At 41.5% G+C, this 19,352-nt stretch overlaps 2 protein-coding genes across 2 annotated transcripts in view; both read right to left on the reverse strand.

Annotated features, from left to right (window-relative positions):
* The window catches only part of LOC101531236 (cytochrome P450 3A6), a 330,285-nt gene that overhangs the window by 127,831 nt on the left and 183,102 nt on the right, over positions 1 to 19,352 (reverse strand). The window lies entirely within an intron of this gene.
* LOC131483217 (cytochrome P450 3A6-like) overlaps positions 14,025 to 19,352 on the reverse strand; it is an 84,315-nt gene continuing 78,987 nt past the window's right edge. The window contains exons 12-13 of the mRNA XM_058680729.1: positions 18,593 to 18,755; positions 14,025 to 14,406 (exon numbers count right to left, since the gene is read on the reverse strand). Of these exons, the coding sequence (XP_058536712.1) occupies positions 14,311 to 14,406; positions 18,593 to 18,755 (259 nt within the window). The 3' untranslated portion in view covers positions 14,025 to 14,310. The remainder of the gene's footprint in view (positions 14,407 to 18,592; positions 18,756 to 19,352) is intronic.

Raw genomic sequence — 19,352 nt, forward strand, 5'->3', positions numbered from 1 at the left:
ATCTGCTCCACTGTCAATAAGCCCCTTAAATTCTTTCCGATTAATATTCAAGGTTAATTGGTGCTTCCAAATCTCCCAGTTCACTCTTCATTGAGGGCTTTTCCTTTTTTATATAGCAGTAAAATCAGTTGTGCTACAATCTGTCCTGGAAGCAAATGTACTTGTCTTTCAGCATAAGCCATGATTTTAAGTTCCCCTTTGTAGTTTTCATCTATAACCCAGTAACTACCACCAGGACAGCATCATCATGCTCCTTCGACCCAACAATAGTCCCACAAATCCAGGAGGTAACGGTCCATATATTCCTGTCAGATGAGTTACTCTTCCTTGCTCTGGCTTTAATGTCCTTTCCCTCACTGGCAGGTCTAATGCAGCACTTGCTCTGGTTGCATGTCACTGTTTGGAAACAGTTGGGTGTGTTCCCCACCATTGCTGACTGGGTAAGCTTTCAAGACAGGTCTTGATACTTTTTGAAGGGGGCCTTGAGATGGCCCCCAGATCATGTTTCTCTGCAGAGGTTGGCCCGTAATATCAAATCATGAAAGACACTCATTAGCCAGATGAAATTATTTTCTACAGCCTGGACAAGGCCTGGTAGGTCTCTGACATTCTTCTTTTTCAGGCTTCCCTCGCTCACCAGATCTTTGGGTGTCATACTTCTTACAATCTGTATATATATATGCCCCAATCTGCACAGTTATAGCATTTGCCCTGTTTTGCTTTAACCTAATGCTGAATGCAGCAGCCAACAAATTAGCCTTGTAGGCTTCAGAGCCAATATCCATACATGTCCTCACATAATCACCAAGGCTTCCTCTGGCTGCTTTAATTAGTCAGAGGGCTCTCTGACAATCAGGGTTAACATTTTCATGGGCTAAGATATGCAACAAGATATCGTGGATATCTGGCTGTGAAATGGCCTGCTGCAGTCCCTCCTGTAAATGGGAGATAAGGTCTACATAGGGTTCCTTAGGGCTCTGCACCATCTTCACAAAAAATAATGCACTTTTCCTGCTTCCTCTATGTAGGCCCAGGCTCTCATGCAACATTGTCAGACCTGATTAACAGCTTGATCATCATACATCAACTGTGCCTGAGCTCCCAGCCACTGTCCAATTGACAACAACTGTTCCATGGTAATTGCAGCATTGTTTTCTTGATTTTCTTAATCTGCTGTTTGGCTTCATCCTCCCACCATGTCTTAAATGGCATATACGCTCCTGACTCCTGTACTGTTTTTAACAGAGACTACCAATCATGAGGACCCATTCATTGAACTTGCGACAGTGTATCCAACAAGCCCCGAATATAGCTGGAATGCATCCCATATGTAGATATGGCTTTTTAAAATTTCTTAAAGGCATTGATAACCCTTTCATTCCACCAATTTTTATTAACCATGTTAGGGTATTGTAGACAAACTTGTGCTGCAAGGACATGTGTGAGAGTTACCAGGTACACATGTAGTGCTTGTTTCCAAGCAGGGGGAGCTGGTGGAGGAGGCAGCAGTGGGGGATATGGTGGCCGTAAGAATGTAGGCTCCAGTTCTTTTTTTCCTCTTATATCAACTTCATTTGTTGCTTTAGCTGACGTTCGAACCATAGGCTCCAATTCTTTTCTCTCTTGTATTTAATCTTTATCCACTCTTCCAGCTAGTGTTCTTATCACCTTCAGTGAACTTTTGCACTGCACTGTAGTGATCATAATATCTGATGGAGCTGCAGGCTTCCATTTCCTTTTGCACTGCACATCAGCTTTATTTCTTTCTCTAACTTTTGTGGACTTTTATATTGTGGACTTTTATATTGTGCTTTAGTAATCACACTGACTCTCCTCTGAGTCATCATCAGAATGCACACTATCTGACTCCCTTTCTGAATTATGAGCCTCAGACAGTGATGCAGAGCTTACAACAGAGGCTTCCTGTTCGAGCACAGGGCTACACACCCTTTTCTTTTTTCCCCTTTTTTCCCTCTAACTTTGGTGGTGGGGCAATGGACTCTCTCTCTCTCTGCATTTTCTTCTGTGGATTGGTATATTTTCATTTCTTGTGGGGACTCTGGTCTGTGTTCCATATCAGTGATGGCCTCATTGTATGCCTCTGAGTCTGATTGCAAGGGTTTAAAGCTCATTGATATTAAAGAGCACAGAGTCCAGACTTTTACAGGAATCATTTCTCCTCTCTGCTCTGCCTGCCTAAAATCCAGCAAAACTTTAGACCATACCTTGTAGTTAAGTACACACTTCCCAGTAGCAATGATAACTCACAGCCAAAAATAAGGTTTTATAAGTGCTGCAGTTAACTTTAGCCCCTGTTCCTGCCACCAGTTCATGAAGAAGATCAATATTCTCCTTCTTAATTGAAGAGAATTTCTGATTGTGTAATTCTGGAAGTCCACTTCTCATGAGCATTCCAATTTCCTTTCAGTTTCTCCCAACTTTCTTCAGGTCTCTGTTCATGAGCCAGATATCAGCATTGATTAAACAGAGAAGAAGAAGCTGAACAGAGAAATGATTTTATTATTCTACACTGTGGCCATCATCCACACTTTATTTTATTTTTAAGTTGGGAATACCATCACTTTCACACTAATATATTTTTTTCCCTGTATCTGGGGTCAGGGGAGAAACAAAGGGAAAAGTCCCACCCAGCCTCCCACCCATCCCAGGTCCCCAATGTCAGGCACGCTCCGAGGGTCCTGCTCAAGCAGTTTTGATAGTTCAACAGTTCTGAATTGCTGCCAATCTCACCGTTCCAATCACAATGAAACCTTTTCAGATTCCACTGGCTGACATACGCTCTTCATGGTTGGGGTTCTGAGACCAGCAGTTCAGTTGGAGGGATCTCCAAAGAAACTTCATCTGAGGTGATCCCAGACCTGATTCTTGTGTGTGTTTGCCAGTACAGGGTCTGGCACAGTCCGTCTCCCCGATCAGCTTACGCACAGGCTGGTCGTATCAATTGCTGGGTCAGTTCTGTTTCCAGCCCTGTCTTTCATGTGAACCAATGGGTGTGGCAGTCCTACCCGATCCTGTCCATTTCCTGCTCTGCCCTCACACAAACCAGTGGGAGCTGCTGCTTAGTTTGGGCAACTTTCCATAACCCCACCAGGCCTGCTTCCTACCTGGTTCCCATGCTTGCCAGTATGTACCGCAGACGTGTTCAGTCTGTCCCATATCCCATTTAGCTCTCGTACTTGTCAGAGGGCATTGAAACCTAGTTCAACCCAACCAACCTACTATCCAGCCCACACACATACTGGCAGGTGCCTTTCTGTCTAGCCACCCCTGTCCCTGACCTAGTTTTTGTGCTAATGGGAGTGGTAACCCATGAGAGAGGTGCCCACTATCTCCCTCCTAGACCACTCCAACTTCCGGATTATGCACTCTCCAGGTGATTCTGGCATTTAACTTGACAGATTAAGCCCCCAGTTCCAGCCTCTGCCATCTGATAATGTGGCAAAGTCCAATCAACCCTCACCCACTCTAATTTTTGCTTGCACCAGTCAGAATAGTCAGTCCAGCCTGCCCCTCCCCCAATCTAGCTCACATGAGGTCCACAGATGTTGTAGCCCTGCCTGGTCTGGTCTACCCCTATCCCATCTCATGCTTTCCAGTGGGAGTAGATGTCCAGCTGGGAAGCCCACATTCCCCTGTCGGCTTTGTCTCGTCCCCCCTGGTTCTCATGTGTGCTGTTCAGGTGCTACAACTACCTCTGGTACGGCTCACCTCACCTTGGCATTCCTTAATATGCACTGGTTTGTGTTGCAACTGAACTCGGCCTGACCCACACTCTATGCTGGTGCTCAGTTTCATCAGCGAGAGATGTGAAAGGGTTCAGCCTGGTCTGCCCCCCACCTATGCTAGATGCATGATGGTGGATATCTTCCTCTGACCTGGGCTGAGTTGTTCCATATTGTGGTTCTGGTGTTCACCTGTAGGGCTGTGTTCCGACAGAGGAATTTCCCAAGCTCCTCCATCAGAACCTCTCCCTATGCCAGATCTTGTGCTTACTGGTGGTTCCATGGGCCAGCCCTCATTGCTGGCCTTCAATCCATTCCAGTTCTTAGTGTTGGCTGTTTCACCACAGCCAAGACTTGTCCATACTCAGATACTGCTCATACATGGCTCAGTAGGGACAGAGACCCAGCCTAGTTTGTCCTGCATCTACCCGGGTTCTCCAGAGCGCCAGAGCACCAGATGGTGCTGGCATCTAGCTTGGTGCACCTAAACCCTAGTCCACAATTGTACCTAGGGAGATGGCAGCCATATCCAGACCAGAATGCAGCCCCCACTCTGGCCTCCGCACTTTCCCAGAGAAACCTCAACCCAGCAAGTGTGTACTCTCACAGCTCCCAAATCAAGTCTATTCCCAGCCATACATTACCTGTGTGCCAGTGGGTGCTCTGACCCAGTTGTGTTAACACCTCACCTGTCTCAGCCTTTGCTTTTGATGCTGTGCCATAATATCACTGCCTCAGGGAGACCAGTTGAGGTAAGATCCTACGTCGAAATGACATGTGCTCCATCCTGATTTCTTTTCTTTTTGTGAGTTGGGTTTACTTGGCCCTGCTTGGTTTGCCCCCTTCCAGTTGCAGCTCAGCCTACCCCACATCCTATTTTAGGATACACATTTGGGTGCTGCTGCCTTGACCTGCCCAGACTGATATCGGTGATGGCAGGTGCCATGGTAACTCCTAGTTTAGCCCATCACCACCCCAGCTTGCAAGCTAACCTGCAGGACTTGTATTTCCACAGGCTTGGGCCCACACTTCCCCCACAGAGTTTACCCCTGGTCCAAGTTCTCTCACATGCTGGTTAGTGTCTTGACATTGCCAAATGTGACTAGTCCACTATACCACCACCCAGTCAAGCGATGGTACCAAGCCCTGCCAGACAGGCCCCCATCCACAGCTTTGATGTGGACTGGTATGTGGCAGTCAGTGGTGCTCTATACTAACAGCCCATCTCAGGATTCCTAATTTTTCTGATGAGGCAGTCTCGCCCGAATACATCTTATAGATACTCCCCTCTAAACCATCAGGTCTCAGTCCCCAGGCTTGCCCGAAAGTTTCATGACCCTGTAACTTGAAATCACCTAGATTTCATCTCTCACCTACACTAAAACTGGTCTTATTCATGGGTGTCCCTGAGCAGCAATTTCATATCATGAAAACCCCAGAGCTCACTGCCAGGTGGCCAGCAGGCAGAACCTGGCACCATTTGGCTGTGTCTTTGGCCTAAGTCCCAGCATTGGATCCAGCTCAGCATGGGCACCCCCCACAGCCACCACACTGCAGGGAGCTGCAAGCTGCCCCCAAACCCAAGGCCCAGATCCCCATCGTCTAAACTTTCTTTTTTTTTTTTTTTTTTTTTTTTTTGGTTTCTTTGGGCTCATCAATGTGTCCCATTGTTTTTCTTTTTATTCATTACTTACATTGTATTATGTGACACAGTTTCATAGATACTGGGATTCCCCACCCCTCCCCCACACCCTCCCCGATTGGTGGATTACTCCACCTTGTTCATAACCACAGTTCAACTTCAGTGGAGATTCCCTCTTTGCAAGCATTTACTAAACATAGAGTCCAGCATCTTATACTCCAGTCAAGTTCCTCGGCTTCTTAGGGAGACCCTGACTGGTCTGAGGGCTGAACCAGCAGAGTATCATCCCGATCAATTAAAAGCTCCAACATACCATCAGCAACAATTAACTTTGTGGTGGAATTAATTGATATAGTAATGAGTAACCAATATGTTAAAAACAAATGTTATTTCTTAACCACATTCTGTGGTCACTTCATTGACATTTCAATTTTAGTTTATACACAACATATAACATAACACATAAAATAACATGTTTTACACAACATCATATCATCTTAAATTAGCACAAACATGTGGTATCTAACCTTTTGCAATTGGCTCATTTCCCTTTGCATAATGGTTTCCAGATGGACCCATGTGGCCACAAATAATTGCATTTTGTTTTTTTAATAGCTGAGTAGTATTCCATGGAGTGGATGAACCATAGCTTTCTTATCCAGTCTTCCGCTGTTGATGGACATTTCAGTTGCTTCCATGTTTTTGCAATTACTGATTGTGCTGCTATGAACATAGGAGTGCATGTTGGTTTCTCATGAAACAAGTGTTTTGGATATATTCCTAGGAGTGCTATTGCCGGATCATACGGTATGTTGAATTTGAGTTGTTTGAATATTCTCCATACTGATTTCCATAGAGGCTGTACCAACCTGCAGCCCCACCAGCAGTGGAGTAGGGTTCCATTTTTCCCGCAACCTCGCCAACAAGTGTTGTTGGTGCTTTTTTTTCATGTGGGCCACCATTACTGGCGTTAGGTGGTACCTCATTGATGTCTTAATTTGGATTTCCCTTATTGCCAGGGAACTTGAGCATTTTTTCATATGTTTATTTGCCATATGGGATTGTTCTTTTCTGAAATGTCTGACCATTTCCCGTGCCCATTTCTTGAGTGGCTTATTTGTTTTGACATTTTGGTTGTTTTGGAGATCTTTGTATATTCTGGAGATCAGCCCTCTCTCACCTATGTCGTGCGCGAAGATCTTCTCCCATTCTGTGGGTTGCCTTTTTACTTTGTTGATTGTTTCTCTAGCTGTAAAGAAGCTTGTTAGTTTGATGAGGTCCCAATTGTTTATTTTGGTCTCAATTTCTACTGCTTGTGCTGTCCTTTTTAGGAAGTCGGGACCTACCCCTAGATCTTGCAGAGTATTTCCAACATTTTCTTCCAAAAGTTTGAAGGTTTCTGGATGCAGGTTTAGACCTTTTATCCATTTAGATTTGATCTTAGTATATGGTGAGATATATGGGTCTGTCTTTTTGTTACTACAGGCTATCAATCAGTTGTCCCAATAGCATTTATTGAACAGACCTTCCCATTTGCCTGGATTGTCGTTTGTCCTTTTATCAAAGATTATTTGACTGTGTCTGTGTGGGTTTCCTTCTGGTGTTTCTATTCTGCTCCATTGATCTTCCTCTCTATCTTTGTGCCAGTACCAGGCTGTTTTGATAACCACTGCCCTATAGTATGTCCAGAGGTCCAGAACTGTGATTCCCCCTGCTAACCTCCTGTTCTTCAGGATGGTTCTAGCCATTCGTGGTTTTTTGTGTTTCCAGATGAACCTTTGGATCATTGTTTCCACTTCCATGAAGAATGTTTTGGGCAATTTGATTGGAATTGTGTTGAATGTATATATTGCTTTTGGCAATATAGACATTTTAATGATATTGATTTTACCTATCCAGGAGCATGGGATGTTACTCCATCTTTTGAGGTCTTGTTCAATTTCTTTTTTCAGTAGTTTGTAGTTTTCCTCAAATAGGTCTCCTACATTTTTGGTTAGGTTTATTGCCAGATACCTCATGCTTTTCTCTGTTATTTTGAATGGTATCTTGCTGGTTAGATCTTTTTCCAAATTGGGGCTGTTAGCATACACTATGGCTGTTGATTTTTGTTCATTAATTTTGTACCCTGCCACTCTACCAAACTCTCGTATAAGTTCTAGTAGTCTCTGTGTTGAGCCTTTTGGCACTTCCATATAAAGAATCATGTCATCTGCATATAGTGAAAGCTTGACTTCTTCATTTCCCATTTGGATTCCTTTGATTTCTTTTTCTTGTCTTATGGCCTCAGCGAGAACCTCTAGAACTATGTTTTTTAGCAGTGGAGAAAGCGGACATCCCTGTCTTGTTCCAGATTTCAGTGGGAAGGGTTCCAGTTTTTCTCCATTCAGTATGATGTTGGTGTTGGGTTTTTCATATATTGCTTTGATTATGTTGTGGATTTTTCCATCTATGCCTACCTTGGTTAGGGTCTTTAGCAGGAAGTTGTGCTGGATTTTGTCAAAAGCTTTTTCTGCGTCTATTGATACTATCATGTGATTCTTGTTTTTCAGTTTTTGGATGTGGTGTATCACATTGATGGATTTCCGAATGTTGAACCATCCCTGCATTCCAGGGATGAATCCTACTTGATCCGGATGAATGATCTGTCTGATGTGTTTTTGAATTCTATTGGCTAGGATTTTGTTGAGTATCTTAGCATCAATGTTCATCAGAGAGATAGGCCTGTAGTTTTCTTTCTCTGTAGGATCTCTGTCCGGTTTTGGGATTAAGGTAATGTTGGCTTCATAGAATGAGTTTGGAAGGGTTGCTTCCTTTTCTATTGTTTTGAAGAGTTTGTAGAGGATTGGGGTTAGTTCTGTTCGGAATGTTTTGTAGAATTCTGGAGTGAAGCCGTCTGGACCTGGGCTTTTCTTTGTTGGGAGGTCTTTAATCACTGATTCAATCTCTGCTTCAGTTACGGGTTTGTTCAGGTCGTTTGTTGCCTCTGGGCTAAGTTTTGGCAGATTGTGTGAGTCTAAGAACTTTTCCATTTCTTGGTGGTCTTCTGATTTGTTGGAGTACAGTGCTTTGCAATAATTTCTGATTATGTTCTTAATGGTTGCAATGTCTGTTGTTATGTTGCCTTTTTCATCTTTGATGCTGTTAATTCTTGCTTTCTCTTGTTTTTTCTTTGTCAGATGGGCCAGCGGGGTGTCTATTTTGTTTATCTTTTCAAAAAACCAGCTTTTTGATTCACTGATTTTGTGTATAGTTTTTTTTATTTCTATATGGTTGATTTCCTCCCTTGTTTTGATGATTTCTTGTTTCCTGTTCTGTGGGGGGCTCATCTGCTGCTGCTTTTCCAATTCCTGGAGGTGTGTGCTTAGTTCCTGTATTTGGCGCCTCTCTTGGGCCTTGACATGAGCTCCAATTGCGATGAATTTACCCCGTAGCACTGCTTTGGCAGTGTCCCACAAGTTTTGGAATGTTGTGTCAGAATTTTCATTGGTTTCCATAAATTTTTTGATCTCATCTTTAATTTCTTCCCTGATCCATTGTTCGTTTAATAGCATATTGTTCAACCTCCAAGAGTTTCTGTATTTCCTTGGGCATTTTGAATTGCTGATTTCCAGTTTCATTCCGTGGTGGTCTGAGAGGGTACATGGTATGATTCCTATCTTTTTGAAGTTATTTAGATTTGCTTTGTGTCCTATCATGTGGTCGATCCTGGAGAAGGTGCCATGCACTGCTGAAAAAAATGTATAATCTGTGGTCTTAGGATAAAAAGTTCTATAGATGTCTACTAAGTCCAGTTGTTCTAATGTTTGTATAAGCTCTGTTGTTTCTTTGTTGAGTTTTTGTTTTGTTGATTTGTCTATAGTTGTTAGCGGAGTGTTAAGATCGCCCACTATTATTGTGTGTGTATCTATGTCTCCCCTTAAGTCTGTAAGTAATTGCTTCACGTAGCTAGGTGCATTGGAATTAGGTGCATATATGTTCACGATTGTAATTACTTCTTGATGGATGAGTCCCTTCACCATTATATAATGTCCTTCTCTGTCCTTTTTGATGTCTGTCAGCTTGAAGTCTATATCATCTGAGATTAGAACAGCTACACCAGCCTTTTTTTCTTGTCCATTGGCATGAAATGTCTTTTTCCATCCCTTCACTTTAAATTTCTTACAGGATTTTCTGGTTAGATGTGTCTCTTGTAGGCAACAGATTGTTGGGTGCTGTTTGATGATCCATTCCGTTAATCTATGCCTTTTGATTGGTGAGTTTAGACCATTTGTGTTTAGAGATAATATTGAGAGAAATTGATTTTGGGCTGCCATGAGTGTGTGTAAGTGTGCAAGTGTGTATTTGCGACTATTAGAGTTTCTGATTGGTTGACTTTTCTTGTATGGATTTTAGTGGGGAGGTCTTCCCATTTGCCATCTTTGATTTTGGTTTGTAGTTTTTCTTTCTGGGTTTAGCACCTTCCTGAGGAGATTTTCCAGAGCTGGTTTCGTGTTGATGTATTCTTCGAGTTTCTCTTTACTGTTGAAGTATTTGATTTCATTCTCAAATACAAATGAGAGCTTTGCTGGGTACATTATTCTTGGTTGGCAGTTATTTTGTTTCAGGATTTGATAGGTTTTACCCCCTTCTCTCCTTGCTTGGAACATTTCTTCCGACAGGTCGGCTGTGATTCTGATTTCCCTTCCCCTGAAAGTAATCTTATCCTTTTTTCTTACTTGTCTTAGAATGGTTTCCTTATGTTCACTTGAGGGTAGCTTGAGGACCACATGTCTGGGTGACAATCTGTTTGGATCGTATCTACTGGGGGTCCTTTGTCCTTCCTGAATTTGTGCTGGATTTATATTTCCAGTGTTCTGGAAGTTCTCCTGTATTATCTCATTGAGCACCCGTTGCAAGCCTGTCTCCTTTTCCACTCCTTCGGGAAGGCCTATTATTCTAATATTTGATTTTTTGAGGTTGTCTTTCATTTCCTGTATGGACCTATTGGCTTTCTCCAGATTTATCTCCAACTGTTTGATGAGCTGCTGCCTTTCATTCTGATTGTCTTCCAATTCTGATATTCTGTCCTCTGCTGTGTTCATTCTGTTGGTTAGGCTTTCAATTTTGTGCTCTATATCAAGGATTCCCTTTTTGACTTGATTTATTTCTGCAGTGACATGGTTTTCGAATACCTTGGACTCTTCCCAGTGCTTCTCACTCTCTCTGATGAATTTCATCACTAGTTTCTTAAATTCCTTATTTGGTATTTCCTCTATGTCTTCATCTTGCATCTCAGATATTGGGATTAGTTTTTTGTTGTATTGGGAGGGAGTGCTTGATCTTTCCTCTGGGTCATTGCTTTTTCTGATACTTCTCCTTATTGTGTTTTTGCTTCTTGTTGTTTTGTGATTTTAGCATTGATTCAGCTGAGCCGGCTCTGGTTTGGGGTCTCCGGCTGAGTCCAGCAGGGCGTACTGCCTGAGTCACCAGCTACTTTCAGGGTCTGTAGATCACAGCCCCGAGTTGGGTCAGGAGGCTTTGTGGGCCAGCCCTAGTGCCAGGCCCCTTCCCCTGTGGCTCCCTCTCAAAGGCAGAGTCCCACTGATGAGCCACGCCTCGGCTCTGGGTCACAGGGCTAGCACAGCGGGGGTTTCTGCCTCAGTGCTGAGCCAAGACTCTCCTTCAGGGCTTGAGGTTAGCACAGCAGAGGCTCCTGCTGGTTGAAGCCTGAAATCCCCAACTCTGGGCTGCCTGGGCTAGAAACCTCCCCTGGTCCCAGTTTCGAACTGCGCTCTCCGGGATTCCTACTCAGAGGTGCTGCTACACTGACACTGCAGGCAGGTCTTTCCAAGCGGGCTCCTGCTGGGAGAACCTGTCCGGCCAATTCCGCCGAGCCTGCTCAGGTCAGGCCTTTCCAGCTGCGCCCAGCATGGGACTCCACCCCAGAGAAGCCACTTCCTCAGCTGCACTCCCTCAAGGGTGGAAGCGGATCTCTGAGAGGCACAGAGCTGTGAGGGGCTTGCAGACGTGCCACCACTAGTCTGCTCCTCCGCCCAGGACGTGAGGTCCCTGCTGAGCGTTGCCCAGCCTCTGGAGCTCAGTCCGAGCCCAGCAACAGGATCCACTGGACGGAGCCAGTCCACAACTCAGAGCTGATACGGGGATCTCTGAGCCCCAGTCCCACAGTGCCGCCACTCCTGTTCCCTCTGCACTCTCCCAAAAACACTGAGCAGCTGAGAGGCGCACCTCTGGGAAATCTCCCCTGCTTGTCCTCCACTTCTGCAGGGGATGATGCCCCCAATGATCAGTCCAGTAGCCTCCTCTCGGGGCTCCTGCCCTCCAGAGGACTGGTGCCCCTGTTGGTGTGGGCGCCTATCCTTCTAGCCGCCTCTGTCCTTGGGACGGTTGAGTCTCTGCCGCTTTCCCCCTGCCTGGGATCGTGACTCACCAAGTTCCTCGCAGCGTGCTGTATTTTCTTTCCCACTTTTTGCGGCTGTTCCTTCACGCCGTGTAGATCTTCTTGCTTTAGTGAGCTCCAGTGACCTTCTCGCTCTTCTCCCTACAATTTTCTGTTTCCTAGCCTGTTTCTCTGCTAGATCGGTTCCCCTCCTTCCCTACTCCAACCTACACCAGCTCTCTGCGGTCGGCCATCTTCCGCAGTCTCCGAGTGTATTTTTCTTGTGTCTGGCTCATTTACTTAAAGGAATCTCCTCTATCCATTTTTGCTGCAGATGAGAGAATACTGTTCCCTGAATAGCAATCTGTGTATTTCCCAGATTTTTTTTCTCTGTTTATCTCACAATGGACACATTGGTTGATTCCATATGCCAGCTGCAATAAACATGGGATTGCATGTATCACTTTCTCATAATTTCATCTGTTTTGGATATATGCCTAGCACTGATATTGCAAAAGCATGTTGGAGGTATTTGGGGGTTTTGAGGAATCTCAGTACTATGTCCTATTAATGCTAAAAGTCCATAGTCCCCGCCTTCTTGCCTTCATGTTGTTGTTGATGTTGTTCTTTTGTTTTCTTGGAAAAAGCCATTCTAAATGGCATGAGGTGACTTCCCACTGTGCTTTTAAATCTCATCTCCAGATGACTAGTAATATCAAGTATTTATTCATACCCTTCTTGTCATTTGGATGTCTTCTTTGGAGAAATGTCATAAATTTTCTATTTTTAATCAAGTTATTTGTTGTGATATTGGCTTCTCGATATGTTTAGGAAAATAATATGTGGTGAACAGCATGTGAATATTCTCTCCCAACACATTGTTTCTTCTCTCATCTGAATGCTTCCTTTGTAATCCAGAAGCTCTTATTGTGAGATGCTTTCATTTCTATATTTTATTTTCTTTATTTTTACTTTCACTATCTTATTCAAAACTGTCTATAACAAGGAGTTGAAGTGTTTGATCTATGTTTTCTAGCAATTACATAGTTTCAAATCTTACATTCAGATCTTTGGCACATTTGAAGCAGATTTTGGGATATGGAAAAGTGGCAGGGACCTATTTCCATTCTTCCATGAGTATATTATTTCCAGCAAGAAACTTCCATGAGTATATTATTTCCTTCCCCGATGTATATTATTGGTATCTTTGTTAAATAACAGTTGGATATATACATATGGACTCAAATTTATATTTTCTAATTTTTGTCAGATGTTATTATATGCCCTCTGTTAAGATTTTTGTATTTATTTGTAAAGCAGAGTTACAGAGATAAGAATAGGTCTTCTATCTGCTGTTCACTCACAAATAACCAGAAAAATCAGGGCTGGGCCAGGCCAAAGCCAAAAGTCAAGAACTCCACTGATACCTCATGGGTGACACTTCAGCCATCTTTTTCTTCTTTCCAGGCACATGAGCAGGGAAGTGAATCAGAAGTGGAGCAGCCAAGACTCAATTTGGTGCTCAATGATGTGCCACAATCACAGAGGGAAGCTTAACCACTGCACTAAAAAGCTGACCCTACTGTTTTGCTTTAATTATTTTGTTTTGGAAGTGTAAATGAGGCTGTGTCCCTCTATCTCCATACCAATGTCATCTACAAGCATGGGTATATCGAATTCCTCTTTTCCAACATGGATGCCCTTTGTTCCTTTGTCTTTCCTAATTGTTTGTCTAAACCACCTGATATTAGAGTGGAAAAAAAAGAAAAACTAAGCATCCACTTCTTGTTCCTAGTTAAAAGAAACAATTTGATTTTTTTAATTCAGCATGATGTTAATTACAGGTTTCATATACCTAGTCGTAGTTTACTTGAAAGTTTTCTGTAGCTAATAGTTGATGTCATTTATCATGAAGGAAAGTGAATCTCTTCGCAAATGCTCTTTCTGCATCTATTGAGAGAGTTTTCATTCATCATTCTGTTGTGATTTACTACAAATACTGACTTCTGAATGTTGATGCCTTACATCATTAGGATAAATTCTACTTGATTATAGTGCATGACTTCTTGACAAAAGACAAAAAATGGCAAAATCCACACTGGATTTGCTCTAGTCTACCTCAATGTCAAACTAGAATTCTGAACAATTATCTCTACAGTGTCTGCGAGTATCCAAAGTGTGATTTGATCATTCTCACTGAGTTCCATAAATTCCCAATGGGCAGGAATGATGTTGACAACATTTTTTGTAAAGCAATGTTTATTGATCATCTCAATGGGACACTTATTAGTGAATAATCCATATAACATAGGATACAAATGTCATTTGTACAGTCACCTCATTAATTCAAATTTCAGTAAAAATTACTCAAAAACAAGTCAGAATGCTTGTTGTGTGACCCAGCTAAGCAAAGGTTGATGAAATTACATGAATGTGAAGAGACATAATTTACAATAAATCAACTCTTATTAAGAAAGTAAAATGAAATCTTTGGTGTTTTGTTTTGGATATAACTTCCTTGAAGAGTAAAGCTGAGGTTCATAGAAAAATCATGCTCCATATACTGTTTCATCTCTTGCCACAACCTTCAGAAGAATGGGTTTTTCTGGTTGAAGAAGTCCTTGTGCGGCTAATTTAATGGGAATCTGCAACAGTTAAGTAAGCATGCTGAGAAGCAGGAAATAACACCAATAACAAAAGCAGAGCAGAAAATCACACTCAGCATAATAATGGATTATCAACACAGAATATTATGTAAGCTTCATATAACAAATTTTTATAGTTATCGTATAACCTATTTCGACACTGAATAGTGAAACCATTCATCTGCCTATTCACTAAACAACATGTTTATGGAGAACATATTCTATGCCGGATCACAGGAAGATCACATTAATTTGTATTCTTTTTTATTTAAATTAGAAGCTAAAATGGTAAACATGAAAAATTTAAACATTACTTTTAGATTTATAGCTTATGCCTTTAGAAAAGTCACATAAAGTTGACTTTTGTATGTAGAAACTTGAGATTACTCTTTTTTTTAATTTTTTTAATTATTTATTATTTTACTTCATTAATTACATTGTATTATGTGACACAGTTACATAGGTACTTGGGTTCTAACCACCCCTCCCCAAACCCTCCCACCATGGTGGATTCCTCCACCTTGTTGCATAACCACAGCTCAAGTTCAGTTGAGATTCCCCCATTGCAAGCGTATACCAAACATAGAGTAGAGCATCTTATTGTCCAGTCAAGTTCAACGGCTTCTTAGGTATACCCTCTCTGGTCTGAAGACAGAGCCAGCAGAGTATCATCCCAGTCAATTGAAAGCTCCAACATACCATCAGCAAAAATTTACATCATTATGGAATTAATTGACATAGTAATGAGTAACCAATATGGTAAAAGTAAGTGCGAGTTCCCAGCCACCTTCTGTGACCACCTCACCTACACTTCAATTTTAGTTTATACACAACATATAACATTCATAACATAACATGTTATACATAACATCATATCATCTTAAATTAAGGCAAACATGTGGTATTTAACCTTTTGGGATTGGCTCATTTCCCTTAGCATTATGGTTTCCAGTTTGGCCCATTTGGCCACAAAGAACTGCATTTTGTTTTGTTTAATAGCTGAGTAGTATTCCATGGAGTAGATGAGCCATAGCTTTCTTATCCAATCCTTTGTTGATGGGCATTTTGGTTGCTTCCATGTTTTTGCAATTACTGATTGTGCTGCTATGAGCATAGGAGTGCATGTTGGTTTCTCATAAAACAATTGTTCTGGATATATTCCTAGGAGTGCTATTGCCGGATCATACGGTATGTTGAATTTGAGTTGTTTGAATATTCTCCATACTGATTTCCATAGAGGCTGTACCAGCCTGCAGCCCCACCAGCAGTGGAGTAGGGATCCCTTTTCCCCTCAACCTCGCCAACAAGTGTTGTTGGTGCTTTTATTCATGTGGGCCAGTCTTACTGGCGTTAGGTGGTACCTCATTGATGTTTTAATTTGGATTTCCCTTATTGCCAGGGAACTTGAGCATTTTTTCATATGTTTATTTGCCATTTGGGTTTGTTCCTTTGTGAAGTGTTTGCCCATTTCCCGTGCCCATTTCTTGAGTGGCTTGTTTGTTTTGACATTTTGGTTGTTTTGTAGCTCTTTGTATATTCTGGAGATCAGCCCTCTATCACCTATGTCGTGTGTGAAGATCTTCTCCCATTCTGTGGGTTGCTGTTTTACTTTGTTGATTGTTTCTCTAGCTGTACAGAAGCTTCTTAGTTCTAAACCTACATCCAGAAACCTTCAAACTTTTGGAAGAAAATGTTGGAAACACACTGCAACACTTAGGGGTAGGCCCTCACTTCCTAAAAAAGACTCCAAATGCAGTAGAATATAAGACCAAAATAAACAATTGGGACCTCATCAAACTGAGATTACTCTTGAATGAGTGGAACACATTTGAACTTTAGGGACAGTTCTCAACCACTGGAAAGTTGATTCGTTTTAGTGATGAGAAAGGAAACACCCTGGTTTTTGCTTCTAACATCTCTTCCTGCATTCCAGCTGTAATGCAAACAGGGAAATACTGAAGTTTTCACAAATTATTTCAACATCACCTAAGGGAACCATTCAGTGTTGGAGAAGCATCCAATGGTTCTCATCTCAATAGAGAAGCTCCAGCAACTCCTCAAGACATAAGGAAAAGCCAGCATGAAGATGAGTGGAGGACTGACTGCCAAGGAGGAGGTGTCCCACACCACGTGCAGCAGAGACCTGCTTCCTCCCAGGGAAGACTCCATTTCTTCACACACTTATAAACTTCCGCATAGATCCCTGAATTCCACTAATATAGTGGTAACCAGCTCCACCTTCCTACGCTCCTCTGCACAAACCATACAGAAGTGAAGGAGATGCATATTAAATGCATATTAAACCCTAGAAATAAGCTTCATAGGGCCTTCCCTAACAGGATTCAATGAAAATAGTAATGTAAGTTTCTCACAGGAAAAATTCCAGAAAAGGGTGGAAAAGAATGAACACTGGACATGTTCTGACAGCCACTGAAATTGGCAAATGTTAGTTGACAACTGACCAACCATTTTATTCTCAATTTTCATTGTATTAAGATGGTATTAACATGATTTGAAGATGGGATTAAGAGGAGTATAAGAAAACACATTCCTTACCTTCCACAAAATTCCTGGGAGAAGAAATAAAAACACTACATACTAGTCATAAAATTATAAGTGCTGCAATTGATTGTTACAATAATACATACTTCAAAAAAGGCAAAATATAACAATGAAGTTGCTTTCTAAGATGCAGGAAAAGGCACAGTATATTTTATTATCAATTTTGATAATCAAATTGGACTTCTGAAATGAGCCCCATTCAACCAGGGATGATAATGATAAAAAATAATTAACTATTGATTATCACGGATTCAGTTCTACAGATTCTCACCTTAATGGACATGAAAACAGCAGAAAACACTTTCTTATAAACATATCACTTACTCATATTCAAATTTGAAATGGTATTAATACACTTTCCATGAAGACGTACATAAAAGTATACAAATATGCACAAACACCTTTTGATAAAATTTTTAATTTAGGAAACTTAAAATTAAATTCATATTTAGTAATTCCAAATCAATGTCTAAGCATTGCTTAAACATTTTGTGAATATTGTTAGTGGACTGAGACCACTAAATGATCTCAATGGGAGTTTACCCAAGGATTAAAATGCTGTTCCACTGTTACGTTTTGGGGAAATATTCATTGATGCAGGAAAAACAAACTGAGAACCAAGATATATGATGTACCAACAAAGTATTCTATTAAGAGACAATTAGTCTGCTCTGAAATCATGAACAGAGAAGTGAATGTTCCCCAGACTAGAAAGAGGAAAATTCCTGCAGAGCATGAATTTGGTGGAAAAGCCAAGAACGAAGCAGAACTTGAAAGACAAGAACAGTGTGAGGAGGAGAGAAGGAAGAGAACTCACAGAGCTAATATTGGAATGTAAAGGGAGTCAAGTTTATCTGGGACACAGCTCATGGAAGATGGCATAATGTAGTCAGGATCGCTATGGACAGTGTATAGTTTTCAATTATTAAGAGTTCCACAAATCAGCAACTGCTAACCTTGAGCCCATGGCAAAGAATAGGGGGACTTCTAAATTCACACTCCTTATGAATTATTTCATCATTTGGAGATGATCCAGGCATCATGAGTTTGTCAAGCCTCCCTCCGTTAAGTCTTTTGTACATCCAGTGGTTCAGTATTACCAGGATACACTATTTGTGCAAGTGGATTTCAGACAGTAAAAGGAGAGGGGGAATCAAAGCATGCCTTGGCTTTTGGTGGAGAAAGATTTTTTAGATCCATAAACATTTTCTAATAATATGCATTTTCCATGAACTTTTTAAGATGCCTCTTAAACTATGGAAGAGAATAACACTCAAAAATCATGACAAAGTAATCACTCAACCTCATGTGTGAATACAGCTCTTCTCTATCACCTTTCAGCTTGAAATTACAATTAAAACTTTCCTCATCACATAATCACATCACGTTAGAATGCACTGACTCTAGGTGATCCTTATACTTGGGTCTTTAGAAAATTACCCATTTAGAACTCCAGAACTGCAAGACACTTAATGCTCACAGATCCATATACATTCCTTGGCTGCTAGAATGAACTCAAAAGAGAAATGGGTACACTCTTTAGTTATATAAAACACACTCACTAGAAAATAATAATAATAATAATACTCCCAATAAGGCATAAGGAGCCATTAAGCACACTAACCTGGGTTTCCATACAAGGCTTGAAGGAGAAGTTCTGCATTAATCTGACCAGAGCAAGTTTTATGTTCATGAGAGCAAATCTCATACCAATGCAATTTCGGGGACCAGCTCCAAATGGAAGGTATACATAAGGATTAATGTTGTCCTTGTTTTTCTTACTGAACCTGGTTCCACAACAGAAAATGAAAACAAATTAGTGATGCATAAAAACGCAAGAACCACCTATTTGGAGTTGTCACTTACACTGTTCAATCAGTTATATATGGAATACACTTGTGGGTTGGCCATTCAAATTTTGCTTCTATTGAGCTTTCGGAGTTGTAAGTTACACAACCTTTCTGATTCCACTCACATTAGAGAAATGCTTTTTAAAAGACATTTATTATTGCACATTAAGTTCATTTAGGGTGGTAAAAAGCTCACATTCTGGAAGGTATATGGGAAATAAGAATGAGGGAAGGGAAAGTGGGTCAACACTTCACCTGACAACTATTTCGATCATACAGTCACTGAGGAAGGAAAGGTGTCTCCCTAGTACCTGTTTTCCTCCTTCTCTCGCCTTTCCTTCACTTTCTCCTCTACCGCCCTTTCTTTCTTCTTCCTCTCCAAGTGATCCCTCAAATACTCTTTGTGGTCCCCCATACAACCACTCCCGTCTCTCTTGCCTGTAATAGTTTGTCAGATAATTGACATGGCATCTCATGCTACGCTACTTCAGTAACATCAGTGACTTCCTTGGCTATTTTTAGACTAAGCTATAA

The sequence above is a fragment of the Ochotona princeps genome, chromosome 24 (assembly GCF_030435755.1).
Source record: "Ochotona princeps isolate mOchPri1 chromosome 24, mOchPri1.hap1, whole genome shotgun sequence".
Taxonomy (NCBI): domain Eukaryota; kingdom Metazoa; phylum Chordata; class Mammalia; order Lagomorpha; family Ochotonidae; genus Ochotona; species Ochotona princeps.